This window comes from Lepidochelys kempii, chromosome 1 (genome assembly GCF_965140285.1).
Source record: "Lepidochelys kempii isolate rLepKem1 chromosome 1, rLepKem1.hap1, whole genome shotgun sequence".
NCBI classification, from domain to species: domain Eukaryota; kingdom Metazoa; phylum Chordata; order Testudines; family Cheloniidae; genus Lepidochelys; species Lepidochelys kempii.
In genome coordinates this window covers 241,500,973-241,520,599 of record NC_136380.1, presented here as the reverse complement: position 1 = coordinate 241,520,599, position 19,627 = coordinate 241,500,973, and the positions used below count along the sequence as shown (strand labels likewise).

Sequence of the window (19,627 nt, the reverse complement as noted above, 5' to 3'; positions counted from 1 at the left end):
CCGCTGTAGGCTTGCTCTCCTCAATAATGTAGATATATGAATGATACAGTAATTAGCTCTTCTGCAGCACCTTCCATTCTGAGGAGCTAAAAATGCTTTACAAACATGAACAAATGAAGCTTTGCACCACCCCTGTGGGGGACGTGAGTATGACTCTCCCCTTCATCCTGATGGGGGAGACGAGGCACAGAAAGGTTAAAGTGATTTGCCTAGGGAGGCTGTAGCAGAGCTGGGAATATGAGGCCAGTTCTCCTGGCTGTCCTGCACATTAACCTGTAGGCCGTGGTCCCTCTGGCATACACATAGGGATTTATAGCATTTATTGCTGTGAACATCTTCCACCTATGTTGTGTTTTACAAGTAAAAATTGCTTTAACATAGCCACGCCCAAGTGCATGACAATGTGCTATGCCAGGAGTGGCCAAACATACTGACCCTACAAGCTGTATACAATAATCTTCAGAAGTTCGAGAGCTGCAAGACATGCACAACCTGCCCCGCGGGACAGTGCCTGCCACGGTATGGGCCTTCTGCCCTGATGCCCCCTGCCCTTCCACTGAGCTAAAGCCCTTAGCCCTCTCCCCCCGGCAGGGCAGAAGCCCCTTATCCTATCACTCCGCCGCATGGCAGAAGCCCCGAGCTCCCCCCTTCCCAGTCCTGTAGATGGAAATGGGGGGGGGGGTGTGCGGGGCTCTGGGGGGCAAGAGGACAAGCCACAGTTTGGCCACGTCTGTACTATGCTGATCCTTGGCTGCGATTTCAGCCCTTGTGGCCATTGCAGTGCAGCCTGCTCAGTGCACTCTGATTAGCTTGTCTCTCACCAACAGAAGTTGGTCCAATAAAGGATATTACCTCGCCCACCTGGTCTACTCGAATTTAGGACAGGCAGACCCGCCTGCAGAGAGCAGAAGCAAGATTAGTGGAGGATCTGGCCCCTCGTGTGTAATAAAGAGTGGATCAGTGTTTTATAATGCCATACAAACCCACACACCAGAACGTCAGTGGGCGGCTGCTCAGTGTAACTTCAGGTGGAAAGCAGGAGAGACATAGTGTGGGGAAAAGACTCATCAGTCTTATTCCAGTCTGGGCATGACTCTGTAGTTCAGCTCCTCTGGGCCAACTTGGTAGATGTTATTAATCTCTGGAAATCAGCATAAAACAGAGAATTGCATTCACAGCAGTCTACCAAGAGTTTTCAAGTAGCAGCATTGCCAACATAGCGGAGGAAATCCAACAAGTGTGTATTCAGACATTGGCTAGTCCAAATCCTGGCCCCATTGCCCATAATGCAGCCATAAAACTTGGGGACAAATTGCGATTGCCTTATTTTTGCTACTCCCAGAAGGAAGGCAATCACCATATGAAGCACAGATAGCTAGATTAGTCACTCTTTGGGAATTTTGCCATTCATGTCAGTGGGACAAGGATTTGGCCCACAACTTTAACTCAATGGCTTGATGCTTGCGGGATTCAGCTTGTAACTAAGATCGGAAAGAAGAGGAGGATCCTCCTCTGACAGTGTAATATTGTAATATTTCATACTTCCATATGCCTTTATTTTCCATTTTGTATTTTTAATTCATTATGAAGTTTTCAGACAGAAGTGGATGTCATATGTGTAAGCTGAGTTCCTTGTTTTTTTCTTTTGCCTGTCACTGGCTGCATGCTCTCTATTGATGTCTTGTTCCTGGTACTTGACACTGACCATCTTGTCTGTGAAAGGAAGCACTCCTGCTGGCTTGCCTGATAAGAAGAAAGGGAAGTTTGCTTGGTTTAGTCACTCCACAGAAACCCATGGTAATGTTCCACTGTGCTCTGTGTCCATAACATGTGTGTGTATACGTGTATATATATATATATATATATTGTATGTGAGTATATTTATGCATGTATGTGCCTCACTCCTTCTATTGCTTGTGCAGTGTCCTGTATATGTGTTTGAGGTGTTGCAAAGCAACCTTTTTCTAATATCTTCAAAACTGTTTTCCATTTGCAATCAAGCTCAAATATGTTTTGAAGGTGCTTCACTTCATATCAGAAGATTACGGGCCAAATAACTCTGTTTTGTTTTCCTGGGGTGGGGTCAGACTGTATGATCAAATGTTAACCTTGGGGGTTGGTTTCTTTTTCAGTTTGCTTGGCGGTTTCTTGTGCATCAAAATATTAATCTCGCTGGTTTCTTAGGTTGTTTCTCCAAGCAAATAAGACAATAAGAGCACATACGTTTCTGTTGCCCCTTTTTGACCTAAGCAGCTAGTCAAAGTTCAGGACCCTAGAAATGTTCCAGTTGGAAGCAGAAATTGATGGAGTCTGGTATTTTCTTTGTTGCAATCTTGTTTATTTACAAGAAATATACAAAATCTTCCTTCTCCAAACCCAGGAGGAAGCAAGAACAAAAGGAGCAGTTTCTTAGCTTACAGCCCCAAGCCTCTCTAGCCAGCAGATCCAAAATCCCTCTCCACTACCCTTTTTCCAGGGTCACACTGTGCTTACAGGCTACTGCTAGGCTTTCTAGCATTTTGCATCTGCCTCTCTGTTTTTGTCTTTTTCAGTCTGTTGTCTCCTCTCCCCTCCTTCCCTCACCCCTATCCAAACAATACTCAGCCAAAAGCTCCTGGGCAAATTTCACACACTCTTCTTGTTTTAAGTGGGGGCTTATGCTTACAGTAATGTTAATTGAATGGTGCCTTCACACCTCTCAATCTCAATGGGGTTTTAACTCAAACCATAACAAGATTTCAGCCAGCTCATAAGATTATGTAAAGGTGTGGACACACTTGGAGCAATGCATTTGGTCATGTTGGAGGGAGTGCCATAGTGTCAAATATTTCATTCAGTGCTCAAAAACACAATCTAAGAATTTTAGCTCTCCATAAGAGACAAAGTAGAAATGCTGGAGATTGTTAGATTGAAAAAGAGGGAATACTCTGCACTGAAGCAAGAATACAGGATATGTTTGGAAGGGCCATCAGATCGCTCTCCAGCTTCTAAAAGAGGACCTGGTCTCACAGCCCATTGGACATCTGCCCAGTTGCAAATGCAGAGCATACCCTGAAAGGACCATCAGGTTTATCTCCTAGAGTTAGTTTAGCTCTTGCTCTGGTAGCCCATTGGATGTCTGTCTTATTGCTAACAATAGCTGTGTTCTTAGTAATACACAACATGTTCTGACAGCCCATTAAATATCTTTCCAGCCGCTAATACACAGCATGCTCTAAAGTCCCACCGACATCTGTACAGCTGCTAACATAGGTCATGTTCTGACAGCCTATCATACCATTCAGCTTGAAGAGTCATTTCTTTGTCTTTAATTCATTTTGTGTATTTGGAAAGTAGGGAGGGAGGAAAGACACATAGGGAGAAGTGCTGTCCTTTGTGCCACATGACCTCAGACAGATATAGGCTAAGGAGGTATTTTAATTCTCCAAACAAGGGACACAAGCAGTTACTCAGTTGGAGTTGTATTCTTCCATGAACTCTTGGTGGAATGAAAGATTTAGGGGATTGATAATGGTCTAGGAAGTCAGTCCCCTATTCAAAAACAATCAGGTAGATGTGGATTACAATATTCAGCCTGGTTCTTAATTGACAGGCGTTCACACAAAAACTCCACCACAGTCAGTATTCTTTAGCTTCCTTGTTGGAAATTCTAGAAAGTCAGGTCATAGACTGAATGGGCCATAGAAACTGAGCTACTCTCTCATTCCTAGAGATCCCGTTCCTCCAGGTGTAAGGTTGAGGCACAGCGGTGGGCAGTTTTGGGGAGGATAGCGTCACTGCTGCTAATGCTATAGCTGCTTTTCAGATAATAGAGGACTTCAGTCACAAGAGCTGTGACTCTGGTACTTTTCATCAGCAATCAGTTCACCAGAACATATATCATTTATTTTAAAAAATGTAGACCATGCAGAAATAAAGGAATGTTTTTTTAAATGTTCCACTGTTAATCTCTTTGGTGGTTTTGCCAGATTTTCCCTCCAGTTTCCATTGATCCTATTTATAAACTTTCAAGGGATTAATTCACTGAAAGAAGCAGAGCAGCAGCCCTTGTCCCACTCTTTTCTGATGGGGAACTTGAGTATATACTTAAGCTATACCTGCTTGGCCTATGCAATAAGGCCACAGACTTGCTCAGCAAACCGCATAAGTAGGGCCCTACTATATTTACGACCCTGGAAAATGCAACACGGACTGTGAAATCTGGCCTCCCCCATGAAATCTGGCTATTGTAGAGGAGGGGCAGAGCTGGGGGCACCCCAGCCAGAGGCTCCTACCCTGCACCGGGCTCCAGCTGCTAGTTCTGGCCAGGATGGGACTACTTCTTTCTCTGCAGGAGCCACGACTGGGGCCAGGTCAGACCCACCTCCAGGAACCTCCCCCAGCTGCAGGAAGCTCAACGGCTTCTGAATGGGAGCCCAGATCTGAAGGCAGTGCTGCCACCAGCAGCAGCCTAGCCAGGACTAGCAGCTGGAGTCTGGCACATAGTAGGAGCCCCTGGCTGGGGCACCCCCAGCTTTGCCCCTTCCAGGCCCAGCGCTCAGGGTTAAAGGCGCCTTCAGCTGGCTGTGTTTGGGGAGAGGTGACCACGGCATCCCCTTGACCATGGCACCTACCCATAAGGCTGGCCCTGCTGCCCCCAAAAAAGTGGTAACCCGTTCCCCATAGCATGAGACCCTCACCTCTGTGCTGCTGCTGGCAGTGGCCCTGCCTTCAGAGCTGGGTGCCTGGCCAGCAGCCACCCTCTAGCAGTCCAGCTCTGCAGTGCTGCCTTCAGAAGTAAAGATGGCAACACCATGACCCCCCTACAATAGCCTTACAACTCCACACCCCCACAACCCCCTTTTGTGTCAGGACCCCCACATTTACAATACAGTAAAATTTCAGGTTTAAATATCTAAAACCATGAAATTAATGGCAAAGAGTCCTGTGACACCTTATAGAATAACACCTTATAGACTAATTGGAGCATAAGTTTTTGTGGGTAAATACCGACTTCATCAGATGCATGTAGTGGAAGTTTCCAGAGGCAGGTATAACTATGCAAGCAAGAATCAGGCTAGGGATAACGAGGTTAGTTCAATCAGGGAGGATGAGGCCCTCTTCTAGCACTTGAAGTGTGAACACCAAGGGAGGAAAATATCCTATGACTGTGAAATTGACAAAAATGGACCATGAATTTGGTAGGGCCCAATGCATAAGGCTCAGATATTGCTACTCAGAGTCTATTTGCTAAGCTGTCCCCTCCATTGTCATTGGTTGCTAATAGATGTTTTGCAATCTAATCACCAACTCTTTGCTTTTTCTTCACTTTGCAGTGAGCATGCCTACAAGTGAGACTGAGTCCGTGAACACAGACAATGTGGCAGGAGCAGATATTGAAGGAGAAAACTGCGGTGCTAGGCTGGCGTGAGTACATATATAAAGATATCAATGTTGCTTCTGCTGCAGGCAAGATGGATTTAAAGGGTTAAATCCAAGTATTTTAAATGCAAACTTAAGGGTTTTGTGGCAAAATACCTTGTTCACCTCAGTAGGCTCAGTCCTTTTTAGCCTTGGAGACTCAGGTTTGGGGCAAGGTGAATCCTTATAGGTGGCACAGGGTCCTGCTACTCCTTTCCTCAGTCAGTCCCTTGTGCTTGTTTTCCTTCCCTTCTGGGGAGCAAGTGCAGCCTCCCTATTGGGAGGGTCTGGCATCTTGCTGCAAACAGCATACTAGCAGCTTCCCTACTCCTCTCACTCCCCCCCAACCACCCAGGGGAGGGTTTAAAAAGGTCCCAAGTAGTTGGAGTCAGCTGAACCTAATTGGTTCCCTAGCAACCCCTTTTCCAGCTGAACCTTATTGCCCCATGGTTCTCTCTCCTCAGTGGATAGGGAGGGGCCTTTTAATCCCCTGGGACTAATTACTACCCCCCCTTTTGTAGCTGTTTGTCCTGGATTTACCACAGTTTTTAAACAAGAAAATTGTATGTGGGAAGTTACGAAACCTAATAGGCCACATTCTGATCTCAGTCAGGTAAATCCAGAGTGACTCTTGATCTCAGTGGAGGGATTTGGGATTTATGTGTTAATTAGACCAGAATCAGGTGGACTATAAAGAGAACTGTTTCTATGGTCTTATCCACACATGAAAATTAAAGGATAATAAGGAAGGGTGTAAATTTGAATGGATTAAATATTTCTTGATTAATTTCATCTGAGGACACTCTTATTCCAGAATAAGATTGCCTTAATTCAGAATAAGGCACTCTTATTCTGGAATATGAACAACTGCACGTTAATCAGTAATATGAACATCTGCACGTTAATCAGTAATAGCTATTCTGGAATCATTACCCATGTAAACAAGCCCTATAATGTACTTTTTAAAAAGTTGATGAAAACCATTTTTTTTTAAATTAAACATTCTCCTGTATTGATAGATACCCAGACAGAATGACATTGGTCTAGCTAGCACAGGAGAACCAAAGAGTGAAACTGACTAGTCTGATTTAATGAGATGAGTGACATGCAAAAAGCAAGCAAACATCATACATTATGTAAAATCATTTTGATACTCAGCATTCTTTCAGGTTTAATTACTTAAGGTGTTATTAATAGAACAGGTAACATAATTTAAATATATACCTCTGGTCCCAAACCTGCAAGCACTCAAGAGTTGCAGCATTTTTATTTTGAAAAGTGTCCCTTTAAAAGTGAAGGATCCAGATTCCAAAATTCTGGATATGTTCTCAAATCAATGCACAACGTTTTCATCAGGACTAATGGGATTTGCACTGCACATCAAGTTCTGATTACTGTACATAGCATGGTACCTCTTATTATAAAAATGTTAATGATGACATAGAAGTACCTCAATCAGAAAAAATGCCATGGGTCATAAAATCTATTAGGCACATATGCAAAATATGTGAGACAGTATTTCTGGAAGGTATTTAAAATATTATGTGCTGGACTATGGCAGGCCCTTGTGTGAGTGCATAGCAGAGTGGGGAAAGCATCTTCTCTCAGCCTCTTGCATGGCTCTCACAAGGGCTGGTCACAATTGCAGGCAGAATGCTACGTCAGTGTGTACCCAGAAGCATATGTCACACCAAAGGGAGGAAGTGGTAGGTGGGATTATAAGTGACATCACTACCTCAACTGCCCTGCAGAACAGCCTCAGCACACCTGTGGTGCAGCCTGCACAGTCCCCTTGCAAACTGAAGAACTCAAGGAGGCAAAAATCCACCCCAAGCTCCCTGGGACCTATACTATAGAAGCGTAATTTAGGCCCCATAATATTGGTCAGCAGTTGCCACTATCTGTAATTACTTATCTGGTGTGCACAAAGTTATTAGCAAGTGCAGTTTGTTTTCATCACCCAGATCACAAACCTCATGAAAAATTACTTATCCTTTTTCCTTGTGCTTCCTCCATCTGTCTGCTGCATTCACCCGTTCTCTTTTGTAGTTTGTAAGCTCTTCGTGGCAGGGACTGTCTCTTTTTTCCTTTGTGTGTATAGTGTTTGTCACGGTGAGGTCCTTAGGCATGAGCGTAATACAAAAAATAACAAAAATGGCAAATGTATTATAGTGTCTATATAGTCACCTGTAATTTCATATTACAATGTGCATTCATATCATGCTTTTCATCCCAAAGGATCCTAAAGCACTTCATGGTCTGTGTATGTAGGGGTCACTTTTCCAGCACTGAAGTGCAACCACCTTCAGGGTAAAAAGTGGCGGCTATCTGAAAGTGCCAGGAGACACTACACATTCATGGGTTTAGGAGACATGAAGGATGACTTGTCCTATGTTGAAACTGCAGGGGGGATTTTGACAGCTAGAGTAGAATTACCTTAATTAGAAAGTGGCCAGGATACTGAGGCTAACACTCAATTCTGTAGGTAATCAGGTTTTCAAATATATGTTTCTGTGGGGTGCAAAATAGGCCTAAAATAGCTAGAGATGACCAGTGGGAAATTCCACTCTGTTACTTTCTGCTCCAGCTATCTGCCTACCCAAAGTGTAAGGGGGAAGGACAGGACATGTCAGGGGAATTCCAGGGGCTGGGCATGGACAGGAAGGTGCATGGTGGAGCAAAGCTCTTTTACACCTGATCCTCAACTGGTGTGGAACTTACACCAGTGGTGGAAATTAAGATAGGCCCATTGCTGTTTTAAGTTCCACCAGGGTTGGACAGCTGAGGATCAAGGAGGGAGATGCAGCCATCTTTCTGCAGTTGCCACTCTCCACTATATCTGAGAACAACTCAAACGTAGTGGGAAATTGAAGCCAATACAGTTTTATGGGGAGGGGCTTCACATTCCTTCCTCCAAAAAAGACTAGAATCTCAGCAAACTTTTCTTTGGCCAAAAGAAGACTGGGTGCCAGTTCCTCTAGGCCCCATTGATACTGTTCCAAGCGTCAGGGAAATGGAAGATGCTCCCTGCCACCAGGATAACAAGAGGCCACACCAGTGTGTTTGAAATCCAAACCCAAATCTGGACTGAGATCCACATTTTGCCAATGGTTCCTGTCTTAATAATGGGCCTGAACCAATAATCTGGATCTGAAAACTCTCCAACTTTAGGGAAGTTCAGATTTGGATCTGAACTTTGGTGCTTGGGCCCATCTCTAGTTTATTGTAGTTGTCATGTCTCCCTCTCAGGCAGCAATAAGTCTGAAATTCAGATTGTTAGGGTGTACCAAATCCTGAAGTTCCTATTAAATCCTTGTTCAATCCTCATGTAAGCCAAAATACCCCATGGAGCATGTAAAAAATTATGTAAGAATTTCACAATTTGACCTATTAAGTTGAATGAGAGTATTCCTTGAGGAGAGGCTGAGTAAGGACTTCAGGATTTGGCCTGATAATAGGGAAGTAGTGATTAGCTCAATTCTAAAATACAGGGGGAATTCTTGTATGAAGAATGCTGAATCTTTCAGACAAGTTTATAGGGCCATATCTTCAGTTCGTAACAGGCTTTTTAAAATTATTATTATTATTTATTATTATTTTTGCTCCTTTGGCTTCAGTTGAGCAATGCCCATTTACTCCATCTGAAGATCTGACCTGTACTTTTTAGTAGACCTTTGTGAGTTCATCTTTCCACTGGAATTTGCAAGCACAATGAAATAACTAGATGAACTTTGTAAAGCTTCAATTTGTCCTTTAGGCAAATTATCATTTCTACAAATCTGGTAAAATCTCAGGGGCAATGAGTCCCTTTAGTCTTGTTGGAGCAATAGGGAGATTTCAAGTCAAAGTTGATTTTTTTAGTGACATCAGGCTGAAGGGTATTTAACTCTGTCAGTTTGGCAAGTCAACCTTGCCATCAGATTTCAGAGTAGCAGCCGTGTTAGTCTGTATACACAAAAAGAAAAGGAGTACTAGTGGCACCTTAGAGACTAACCAATTTATTTGAGCATAAGCTTTCGTGAGCTACAGCTCACTTCATCGGATGCATTCAGTGGAAAATACAGTGAGGAGATTTATATACACATAGAATGTGAAAAAATGGGTGTTATCATACACACTGTAAAGAGACTGATCACTTAAGATGAGCTATTACCAGCAGGAGAGCGGGGGGTGGGAGGGCCGAGATATGACAGATTCTTCTGCTGGGCTAAGAGTATAGTTGGATAGATTGACAAGGTTCCCTTAACCCACCCAGCAATATTGTTAATTTATCCAACTATACTTTTAGCCCAGCAGAAGAATCTGTCCTATCTCGGGGCCTCTCCTTCTGCCCCTCCACCCCACGAACATGGTACAGTTCTGTGGTGACCTAGAATCCTATTTTTGACGTCTCCGACTCAAGGAATATTTCCAACATACCTCTGAACAACATACTAATCCACAGAGACCTTCCTACCAACACTACAGAAAGAAGGATTCTAGGTGGACTCCTCCTGAAGATTGGAACAACAGACTGGACTTCTACATAGAGTGCTTCCTCCAACGTGCACGGGCTGAAATTGTGGAAAAGCAGCATCACTTGCCCCATAACCTCAGCCATGCAGAACACAATGCCATCCACAGCCTCAGAAACAACTTTGATATCATAATCAAAAAGGCTGACAAAGGAGGTGCTGTCGTCATCATGCATAGGTCGGAATATGAACAAGAGGCTGCTCAGCAGCTCTCCAACACCACTTTCTACAAGCCATTACCCTCTGATCCCACTGAGGGTTACCAAAAGAAACTACACCATTTGCTCAAGAAACCCCCTGAAAAAGCACAAGAACAAATCCGCACAGACACACCCCTGGAACCCCAACCAGGGGTATTCTATCTGCTACCCAAGATCCATAAACCTGGAAATCCTGGATGCCCCATCATCTCAGGCATTGGCACCCTGACAGCAGGATTGTCTGGCTATGTAGACTCCCTCCTCAGGCCCTACGCTACCAGCACTCCCAGCTATCTTCGAGACACCACTGACTTCCTGAGGAAACTACAATCCATCTGTGATCTTCCTGAAAACACCATCTTGGCCACTATGGATGTAGAAGCCCTCTATACCAACATTCCACACAAAGATGGACCTACAAGCCGTCAGGAAGAGTATCCCCGATAATGTCATGGCAAACTGGTGGCTGAACTTTGTGACTTTGTCCTCACCCATAACTATTTCACATTTGGGGACAATGTATACCTTCAAATCAGCGGCACTGCTATGGGTACCCGCATGGCCCCACAGTATGCCAACATTTTTATGGCTGACTTAGAACAACACTTCCTCAGCTCTTATCCCCTAATGCCCCTACTCTACACTGATAACATCTTCATCATCTGGACCCATGGAAAAGAAGCCCTTGAGGAATTCCACCATGATTTCAACAATTTCCATCCCACCATCAACCTCAGCCGGGACCAGTCCACACAAGAGATCCACTTCCTGGACACTATGGTGCGAATAAGCGATGGTCACATAAACACCACCCTCTACCGGAAACTTACTGACCACTATTCCTACCTACATGATTCCAGCTTTCACCCAGACCACACCACACGATCCATCGTCTACAGCCAAGCTCTACGATACAACCACATTTGCTCCAACCCCTCAGACAGAGACAAACACCTACAAGATCTCTATCAAGCATTCTTACAACTACAATACCCACCTGCTGAAGTGAAGAAACAAATTGACAGAGCCAGAAGAGTTCCCAGAAGTCACCTACTACAGGACAGGCCCAACAAAGAAAATAACAGAATGCCACTAGCCGTCACCTTCAGCCCCCAACTAAAACCTCTCCAACACATCATCAAGGATCTACAACCTATCCTGAAGTATGACCCATCACTCTCACAAATCTTGGGAGACAGGCCAGTCGTTGCTTACAGACATCCCCCCAACCTGAAGCAAATACTCACCAGCAACCACATACCACACAACAGAACCACTAACCCAGGAACCTATCCTTGCAACAAAGCCCGTTGCCAACTGTGTCCACATATCTATTCAGGGGACACCATCATAGGGCCTAATCACATCAGCCACACTATCAGAGGCTCGTTCACCTGCACATCTACCAATGTGACATATGCCATCATGTGCCAGCAATGCCCCTCTGCCATGTACATTGGTCAAATTGGACAGTCTCTGCGTAAAAGAATAAATGGACACAAATCAGATGTCAAGAATTTTAACATTCATAAACCAGTCGGAGAACACTTCAATCTCTCTGGTCACTCGATTACAGACCTAAAGGTCGCAATATTACAACAAAAAGACTTCAAAAACAGACTCCAAGGAGAGACTGCTGAATTGGAATTAATTTGTAAACTGGATACAATTAACTTAGGCTTGAATAGAGACTGGGAGTGGATGTGTCATTAAACAAAGTAAAACTATTTAAAGTAAAACTATTTCCCCATGTTTATACCCCGCCCCTCCGTTCCTCAGACATTCCTGTTAACTGCTGGAAATGGCTCACCTTGATTATCACTACAAAAGGTTTTCTTCCCCCCCCCCACCCCGTGCTGGTAATAGCTCATCTTAAGTGATCACTCTCCATACAGTGTGCATGATAAACACCCATTTTTTCATGTTCTATGTGTATATAAATCTCCTCACTGTATTTTCCACTGAATGCATCCAATGAAGTGAGCTGTAGCTCACGAAAGCTCATGCTCAAATAAATTGGTTAGTCTCTAAGGTGCCACTAGTACTCCTTTTCTTCTTGCCATCAGAATGTACTTATGACAAGAGGAAGACATGCCTTTGGGAGAAGGAAAGGAAAAGCAATGTTATTAAAGATGACTTAGAATTACTGGATGTTCTTTCTGTTCTTATATGAAGTAGTAGAACCTTAAAAAAAAAGGTCTGTGAATGGCAGAAATATCAGCACAAGAAGCTAATTCCAAGCATCTCTTTTGGAAATGGAAAACTCTTCTGATAGCACTACCTGACTTCATGGAGATATGTTCTCAGTGAGATCAGGAGAGCACCCCTCCAGCAGAAGTAGTTTCCTGGTGCATCATGCTCCAAAGAAACCTGTATCTTCTATAGTACCTAAGCCTAAGTGCCTTCTTTAGCAGAGCTGTCTGGAGTGATTCTAACCTTAGAACCAACAGAAGGAGTTCTAGGAAGAGTTAAATTTGGATTTCTTGATTTCGTTAATGTGCTTTACATCCAATTTATCAAAACAAAAACAAAAAATCAGTGCCAAATTCATCCCTGGGGTAATTCCTTGGACATGAATGGAGTTATATCAGGGATGGGTTTGGCTCACAATGCCTAGGGTAGCTGTAATACATATCAGTTTTTAGGGACCGTTCTGAATTTGATAGGACTATCAAGAACCATCTACAAGCATCCCAAAACTTCTGCAGTGCCAACATGACATCACTCATACGATGATGTTGCCTTATATTGTGATAACATCTGCATTGGAATGGTAACACAACAGTTTTATCCCAAAGACAAAATTTGAAACCCTAATCTTATCTCTGTCCCACCACAGCTGTGACTGACCTATTTTAACAAGGTGCGTTGAAATGTGTTTCCCATGATCCTCTGCAACAGATAAACTGGTGTTAAACCTACACCTAGGAGCAATGGATTTTGGATTAAGGAGCAGCCTTACTCACAAGGCTTCCCAGCAGTGAGTAATTTATCTGAGATGCTGCATTTTTATCCATAGATCATATGAATTCCCTACAGATATATCTTTAATTTGGAGCCCATGTTGTTGTAGCTTAGATTCCTGAGGTCAGGCAGGACCCATGCTTAATATTAGCCTTGTTGGAACTGAATTTTGGACTAGGTGCACCCAAGAAATCTGGTCCTCCAATACAACCAGAAATACGCAGGGTGACATGAAGCTCTTGCCTTTTTTTTGAGTAGCTGATCTATAGAAAGACCCTTGTTGAGACTCATGTTCCAGGAGGCCACAGTAGAGGGTTGAAGCATTTGAACTCAAAGGAAGAAACAGCTTCAAATGATCAGCTTTCATTGGAACAATCAGCCGTTTGGCATTTTCATCCTGGCCAGGATTTCCTTTCAGTCCTGGTATAGTCCAACCATTTTGCACAGGGGGGTTAAAACAAAAAAGCCAGAATAAAACAAAATAAATGAGTTACCCAGGCTTTTCAATTGAATATCCTATGTCCTGAAAATTTTGTAAATAATGAAAGCGCTTGGCATCAGCTGATCCATCAGTGTATTTCCCTTGGTGCTTTTCCTTGTGCTCTTCTGGCTGGCAGAATAATTCCTTTGCAGCTCTTAGAACAGTCGGTATAGGCATCTGTGGAGAAGGGGGAAGAGCTGATCACATGCAGGTTTGTTGTCTGCCACGGCTGCTGCTGTTCTGGGCTTGATAAGCAAATAGTGTCTGAAGACACTACAGACTGCTGCTGATCTCTTTGCTGCTGCGAGATCTCTGGTCCCCGCCACATCAGGAGCCATGGTAACAGATGTCTGCCAAAAGCCCAGAAATTCACTGCTGATTTCAGTTGGAAAATGCACAGGCTTGGCCCTTGTTTCTCTTTCTTGTCTACAACCCTCCCAAGTATCACAGCCTGGGCCATTGGTACTGACGGCCAGCCCAGTACCTCATGAGATGTGTGTATAGAGGACAGTAGGTTGGCTTTATAGAGGAGGATCCTTCACATTTCCAACTCTGTGACTAGCCTGACTCCACCTCCCCCACCCCCCTTCACCCCTTGCTTCACAGTCAGGGCTGGAGTTTCCATTAGACTCTAAAACCCTAGCCTAGTTTCCCAGCCTGTGGTGTAACTCCTTGACTAGCAAATCACCTTAAGATTTCAGCAGGATGGATTTTGGGATTGATTGCAGCCCCAGCAAGTTTGCAAATGACACTAAACTTGGGGGAGAGGTAGATACACTGAAGGGTATGGATAGGGTCCCGAGTGACCTAGACAAATTGGAGGCTTGGGCCAAAAGAAATCTGATGGGGTTCAACAAGGACAAATGCAGAGTCCTGCACTTAGGACGGAAGAATCCCATGTACTGCTACGGGCTGGGGACCGACTGGCTAAGCTGCAGTTTGACAGAAAAGGACCTGGGGATTACAGTTGATGAGAAGCTGGATATGAGTCAACAGTGTGCCCTTGTTGCCAAGAAGGCTAACAACATATTGGGCTGCATTAATAGGAGCATTGCCAGCAGATCAAGGGAAGTGATTATTCCCCTCTATTCGACACTGGGGAGGCCACATCTAGAGTATGGAGTCCAGTTTTGGGCCCCCCACTACAGAAAGGCTGTGGACAAATTGGACAAAATATGCCAGTAGAAGGCAACAAAAAATGGTTAGGGGGCTGGACTTATGAGGAGAGGCTGAGGGAACTGGGCTTACTTAGTCTGCAGAAGAGAAGAGTGAGGGGGGATTTGATAGCAGCCTTCAACTACCTGAAGGGGGGTTCCAAAGAGGATGGAGCTTGGCTGTTCTCAGTGGTGGCAGATGACAGAACAAGGAGCAATGGTCTCAAATTGCAGTGGGGGAGGTCTAGGCTGGATATTAGGAAACACTATTTTACTAGGAGGATGGTGAAGCACGGGAATGAGTTACCTAGGGAGGCAGTGGAATCTCCATTCTTAGAGGTTTTTAAGGCCTGGCTTGACAAAGCCCTGGCTGGGATGATTTACTTGGGGATTGGTCCTGCTTTGAGCAGGGGTTGAACTAGATGGCCTCCTGAGGTCTCTTCCAACCCTAATCTTCTATGATTCTATGATTTTATGGAGATGCTCTGCTGTCTCTTACCACTGCTGGCCAGCAGCTGCCACTCCAGTATGATTCAGTGCCCATCCAGTCAGGTCGGGGTTGCTCTTTAGTTCTCATGGAGTCAGAGCAATACTGTAGTGAGGGGAAAAGGAAGGAGAAATGGCATCAGTCTCCAGGCACTGCTACAGCTCACTGATTCTGTCAGGAGACTGAGTATAGTTGTCAAGTAAAGATCTTCCCATCAAGTCTCAGTGGAGTCGTGGGAGTATCTGAACCCATATTAAAGCAAGGTTAACTGTCCTTTTGTCATCAGTACTGTGTCCCAGTTTACTGGAAGCCTTTAATTAATACACAAAGGGCCAGTTACTATCATCACTTACACCTGTGCATCTCCACTGATGTTAATGGGGTTACACAAAATGTACCTGAAAGAAGAGTTTAGTTCAGTGACTGCTATAGGAATTACACAGGCAAATATGAGAGCAGAATTCAGCTCTAACAATTTATTAAGGTGACATATTACCAGCTTTATTGCTGGATACATACCTGAAACTGACTAACCCTCCTAAAGTGTCCTGTCACCGCATGCATTTTTCCCATGAAAGGTCTAAAATAGGATCTTTGGTAGTTGTCACTATTTCAGGCATTCCAAAGTCCTGAGTGGAAACAAGCAAGGAATTTTTCTAGGACCTTTAAATTAACCAGGAAAGAATGTTACCCTGATAGTTTTGTTTGGCTGTTTGACCACTAATTGCACCACTAACCTGTATCATGTCAACATGCAGTCAGTGTCACAACACTAGGATTAGTGTTAAAATCTGTGAGGTCTGAACAATGCAGCTCCTTGGATATGATGAAGTTGTGTATTTCCTAGAGTTACAGTAAGTGAATTTCTATGCTACTGATGTTCTGAGAGCTTTTAGTTGTGTCCATGGGGGTTTATAAGTTATCAGGAAGATAATTACTTGGGAGGTTATACAGTATAGTAGTAGCTGTGACCAAGGTGACAAATAATTGCATGGTTATACAGTACTGTGGTAAAATCTGTACAGTGAGAATATCTGTGAAGTATCATGATTGATATTACATGCTTGGAGACCTGTAAGGTGTTCCCAGAATTGCTATTCTGGTAGATGTACAGTTATATTGGTGCCTAAATCCTCCACAGTCTTAGTGCAATAGATTTTATTTCTGTATAGCTTTCATACCAGAGTATCACACGCTTCTTCATAAATGTCTTTCTGTTTGTCTCCTATGGAATACTTGATGGTCTGATGTGTGATGGTGTTGTGTAAAGGTTTTGTCAGTAAGAATCTGGGGTATAGCACCACCTGTGATTTATGCAGATTACCCTGAACTCATTAACCCTTTATACCCCACCCTTTATACCCCATATCTGTTATATGTTACAGATTTATGGAGATACAATTTTAGAAAAGTTTTAGGGAATTAAAAAACAAACAGGGAACTATTTTGGTGTCCTTCCTTCTTTAAACTTAGATGAGTTAAACTATCATGAGTCTAACTCTGCTCTACTCAGAGAGAGCTCTAAAAACATCTAATAATGATCTAAAATAGCTTTCTTGTATTTTAAATGCCAGGATTGTAAGGTCCAATATCTGAAGACCTTCCAGAGCTAGAAGTAAAAGCTGTGTCTCATTGGAAAACTGGGAAGCTTTCTTTTCCAGTGACGTAAAGCTCCTAACATAATAGGGTTGTGAAGTATTGGTCTTAAACTCATCACTTTGTCCAGCACTAAATCTTGTACACCCTGAACCTCAGGGGGCAGGTGTAATTTTGGAGTGGCACAAAGGGTTTGTAACAAGGGGCCAGAATCCATAGATATAACAGCATGTTTTTGTGTGAGAAGAATGACTCTGCTTCTGAAAGCCAGGAGGCCTGTGGTAGTAAGGGTCAGCTGAGAGGAGTGTTACAGACTAGCTGGCCTACTGTACATAATGTTTCCATGTTTGTAGAATCAGTCGTATTATTCAACTTATGTTTTCAGAATTCATGTTTCACCCTTGTATTCTGGCTCTAGATAAAAATATTTTCTTCCTTCCCTGACCTGTGTGTGTGTGTGTATATATATATATATATATATATATATATATATATAGTACCGCTATGGGGTAAACCTTCTGCCTTAGCAGAAGGGCATCCGAAGCAGTGGGAAGATTATTAGCTAGCCTGGCGGAGAAGTGATGGCACTTTGCTGCAGCTCCTTGTGCACCAGAGATGTAATTATCACATGCATGATGAATATAACACTTGCCATAACTTTTTGCTTACCTAAATAAAAGGTTCCTTAAATGCCACACAGCTCCCTTTTTTGTAAAGCAGGAGGGACACTTGGATTCAGCCCGTGGGGTCCCCAGAGGCTTTAAACTTCTGTCCTTCACCTTCCATCGGTCATCTCCCCCATGACGCCTTCCTCTCTCCACCTCTCTCCCTTGTTCCTCCCTACCATTCTCCAGGAGTGACCTCTCCTCTCATTCTCTGTGCCTCTTTCACTGTCTCTCTCTCTCTCCTTCTCTCTCTCTCTCTCTTACACCCTTTGACTTCTTCTTCCTTCCATCCTCTGTGACTTGTCCCTTGCTCTGACTGAGTTCTATCTCTCTCCTACTGCATGTTCACAAATTATTATTTGTTTTAGGTCATACTTTTAAACCATTCTTTAAGTCTGAACATTCATTAAATCTACATATTGTACAATCTATAGAGATGACTTTTCAAAACAAAACTTCTTCCAAATTATAGTGTTTGGAACATCATAATATTAAGGATACCCTCTGTGGGTACCTCATTACTTCATTCACTTTTAAGTTCCCATTGTTTTTTACAGCAATGTATTACATTTAGAAGACACGTTATTTCTTCTTCTTTATAAAAATATTTTTTGTGGTGTTGTCTATATTCACTGCAGGCTGGTATGTGGCCTAGTGTTGCTTGCATATGACACTGCAGGAGAGATGTATTCAGTGCAGAGGATTTTTCTTTATTTGGACCATCTGCTGGTGAAATATATGTTTCTATCTCTAAAATCCCTTCCACATAAAGAAACTGACCCATTGGTGTCTGGTCTGTCAGTGACGGATTGGGAATCTATTCTTGGCTTTGCCTGTGACTTGCTGTATGATGTTAAGTAAGTCACCTAGGTCATTAAACTTGGGTGCCTCAAATTAGACACTGAAATACATATTTAGGTTGAAAGTGGTCTGATTTTCCAGGGTGCTAAGCACCCGCAAATCCCACTGAAGCCAATGGAAACTGTGGGCACTCAGTGCCTTTGTAAATTGGGCCACTTTAATTTACATGACTACATGTGACTGTAGGCACCCAAATTTGAAGTTGTTGGTCATAACCCTTTATACCTTGGTTTCAGCAAAATGAAGATGATTTATTTACCACTTTGTAAAGTTCTTCGAGAGCCTCAGGTAAAAGGTGCTATATAAAGTCAAAGTGTTAATATTTATATATTAGCATACATTTATTTCATATAAAAGTAAAATCCAGAGGATTGTAACTCTTCAATGACAAAAGGAAAAAGAAGAAGATGGTCACATTTGTATAAGACATTTGGTAACAGGGTTATGGTAACCTTTGGCTTCAGAATGACCTCTTAGATAACAGAAGGGCTGTTTCATTGATGATGTGGGTGACAGAATCTTCAGGTTCACATGGCGCCACTCTCCTTCATCTTACCAACAAGACTGTACTCTTCTTCTGCCAGGGCAACCCCCAGTGGCATGGATTGAGTTACAGTTTTCAAAGAGGAAAACAGTATGCATTGGGAATCCATTGTGCTTATTCTTACTTCTTTCTATTGCTGTTCTCATGGAGGTCTAGAGTGTACAGTTCATTTAGAAGCACTAACAGTAACTCTTATCTTTCAGGCATCGGATCTCCAAATCTAAGTTTAGGTAAGTAAAATATAGTTGTATATTTTTCTGTCATTCGACTGGTTTTTTATCCCACCTTTTAAAATTATCTTTCACTGTCACCATGGCACATGGATAACTCTAAGCCATTCCCAACGTGGATAGAATTTAATCAATCATCCACCAAAATCAGTGACCTTTTTACTTAATATTAGACTGAGATAAGGCCCATGAGTTAGAGGTGACACTTATCTCAGAAGTTCACATTTTCTGGCATGTTGGCCTGAAAGCTTCCCCATTGGTAACATTGGGTCATAAAATTATAGAAGCTAGAGATAGACCAGTTAGATCATCAGCTGATATTCATTCCACTAAAAGGCCAACCCAAGTGTTTGTTTTCTACAGCATTGGGTAGTGTTCTCTTCTCTTTAGTTGTAAATGTCTCAAGAGATAGGGCTTCCATGTTAAATTAGGCTTCATCCCACCACTGGACAGAGCTGGAATATTTTACCCTTTTGTAGCAAGATCCACAGTGTTTCCCTACTGGGTGTTTGATTCTTAGTAATTTATCAG

At 43.1% G+C, this 19,627-nt stretch overlaps 1 protein-coding gene across 1 annotated transcript in view; it reads left to right on the top strand.

Annotated features, from left to right (window-relative positions):
• CACNA1C (calcium voltage-gated channel subunit alpha1 C) overlaps positions 1 to 19,627 on the top strand; it is a 704,641-nt gene that overhangs the window by 538,943 nt on the left and 146,071 nt on the right. Inside the window, exons 10-11 of the mRNA XM_078849824.1 lie at positions 5,316 to 5,406; positions 19,070 to 19,096. Of these exons, the coding sequence (XP_078705950.1) occupies positions 5,316 to 5,406; positions 19,070 to 19,096 (118 nt within the window). The remainder of the gene's footprint in view (positions 1 to 5,315; positions 5,407 to 19,069; positions 19,097 to 19,627) is intronic.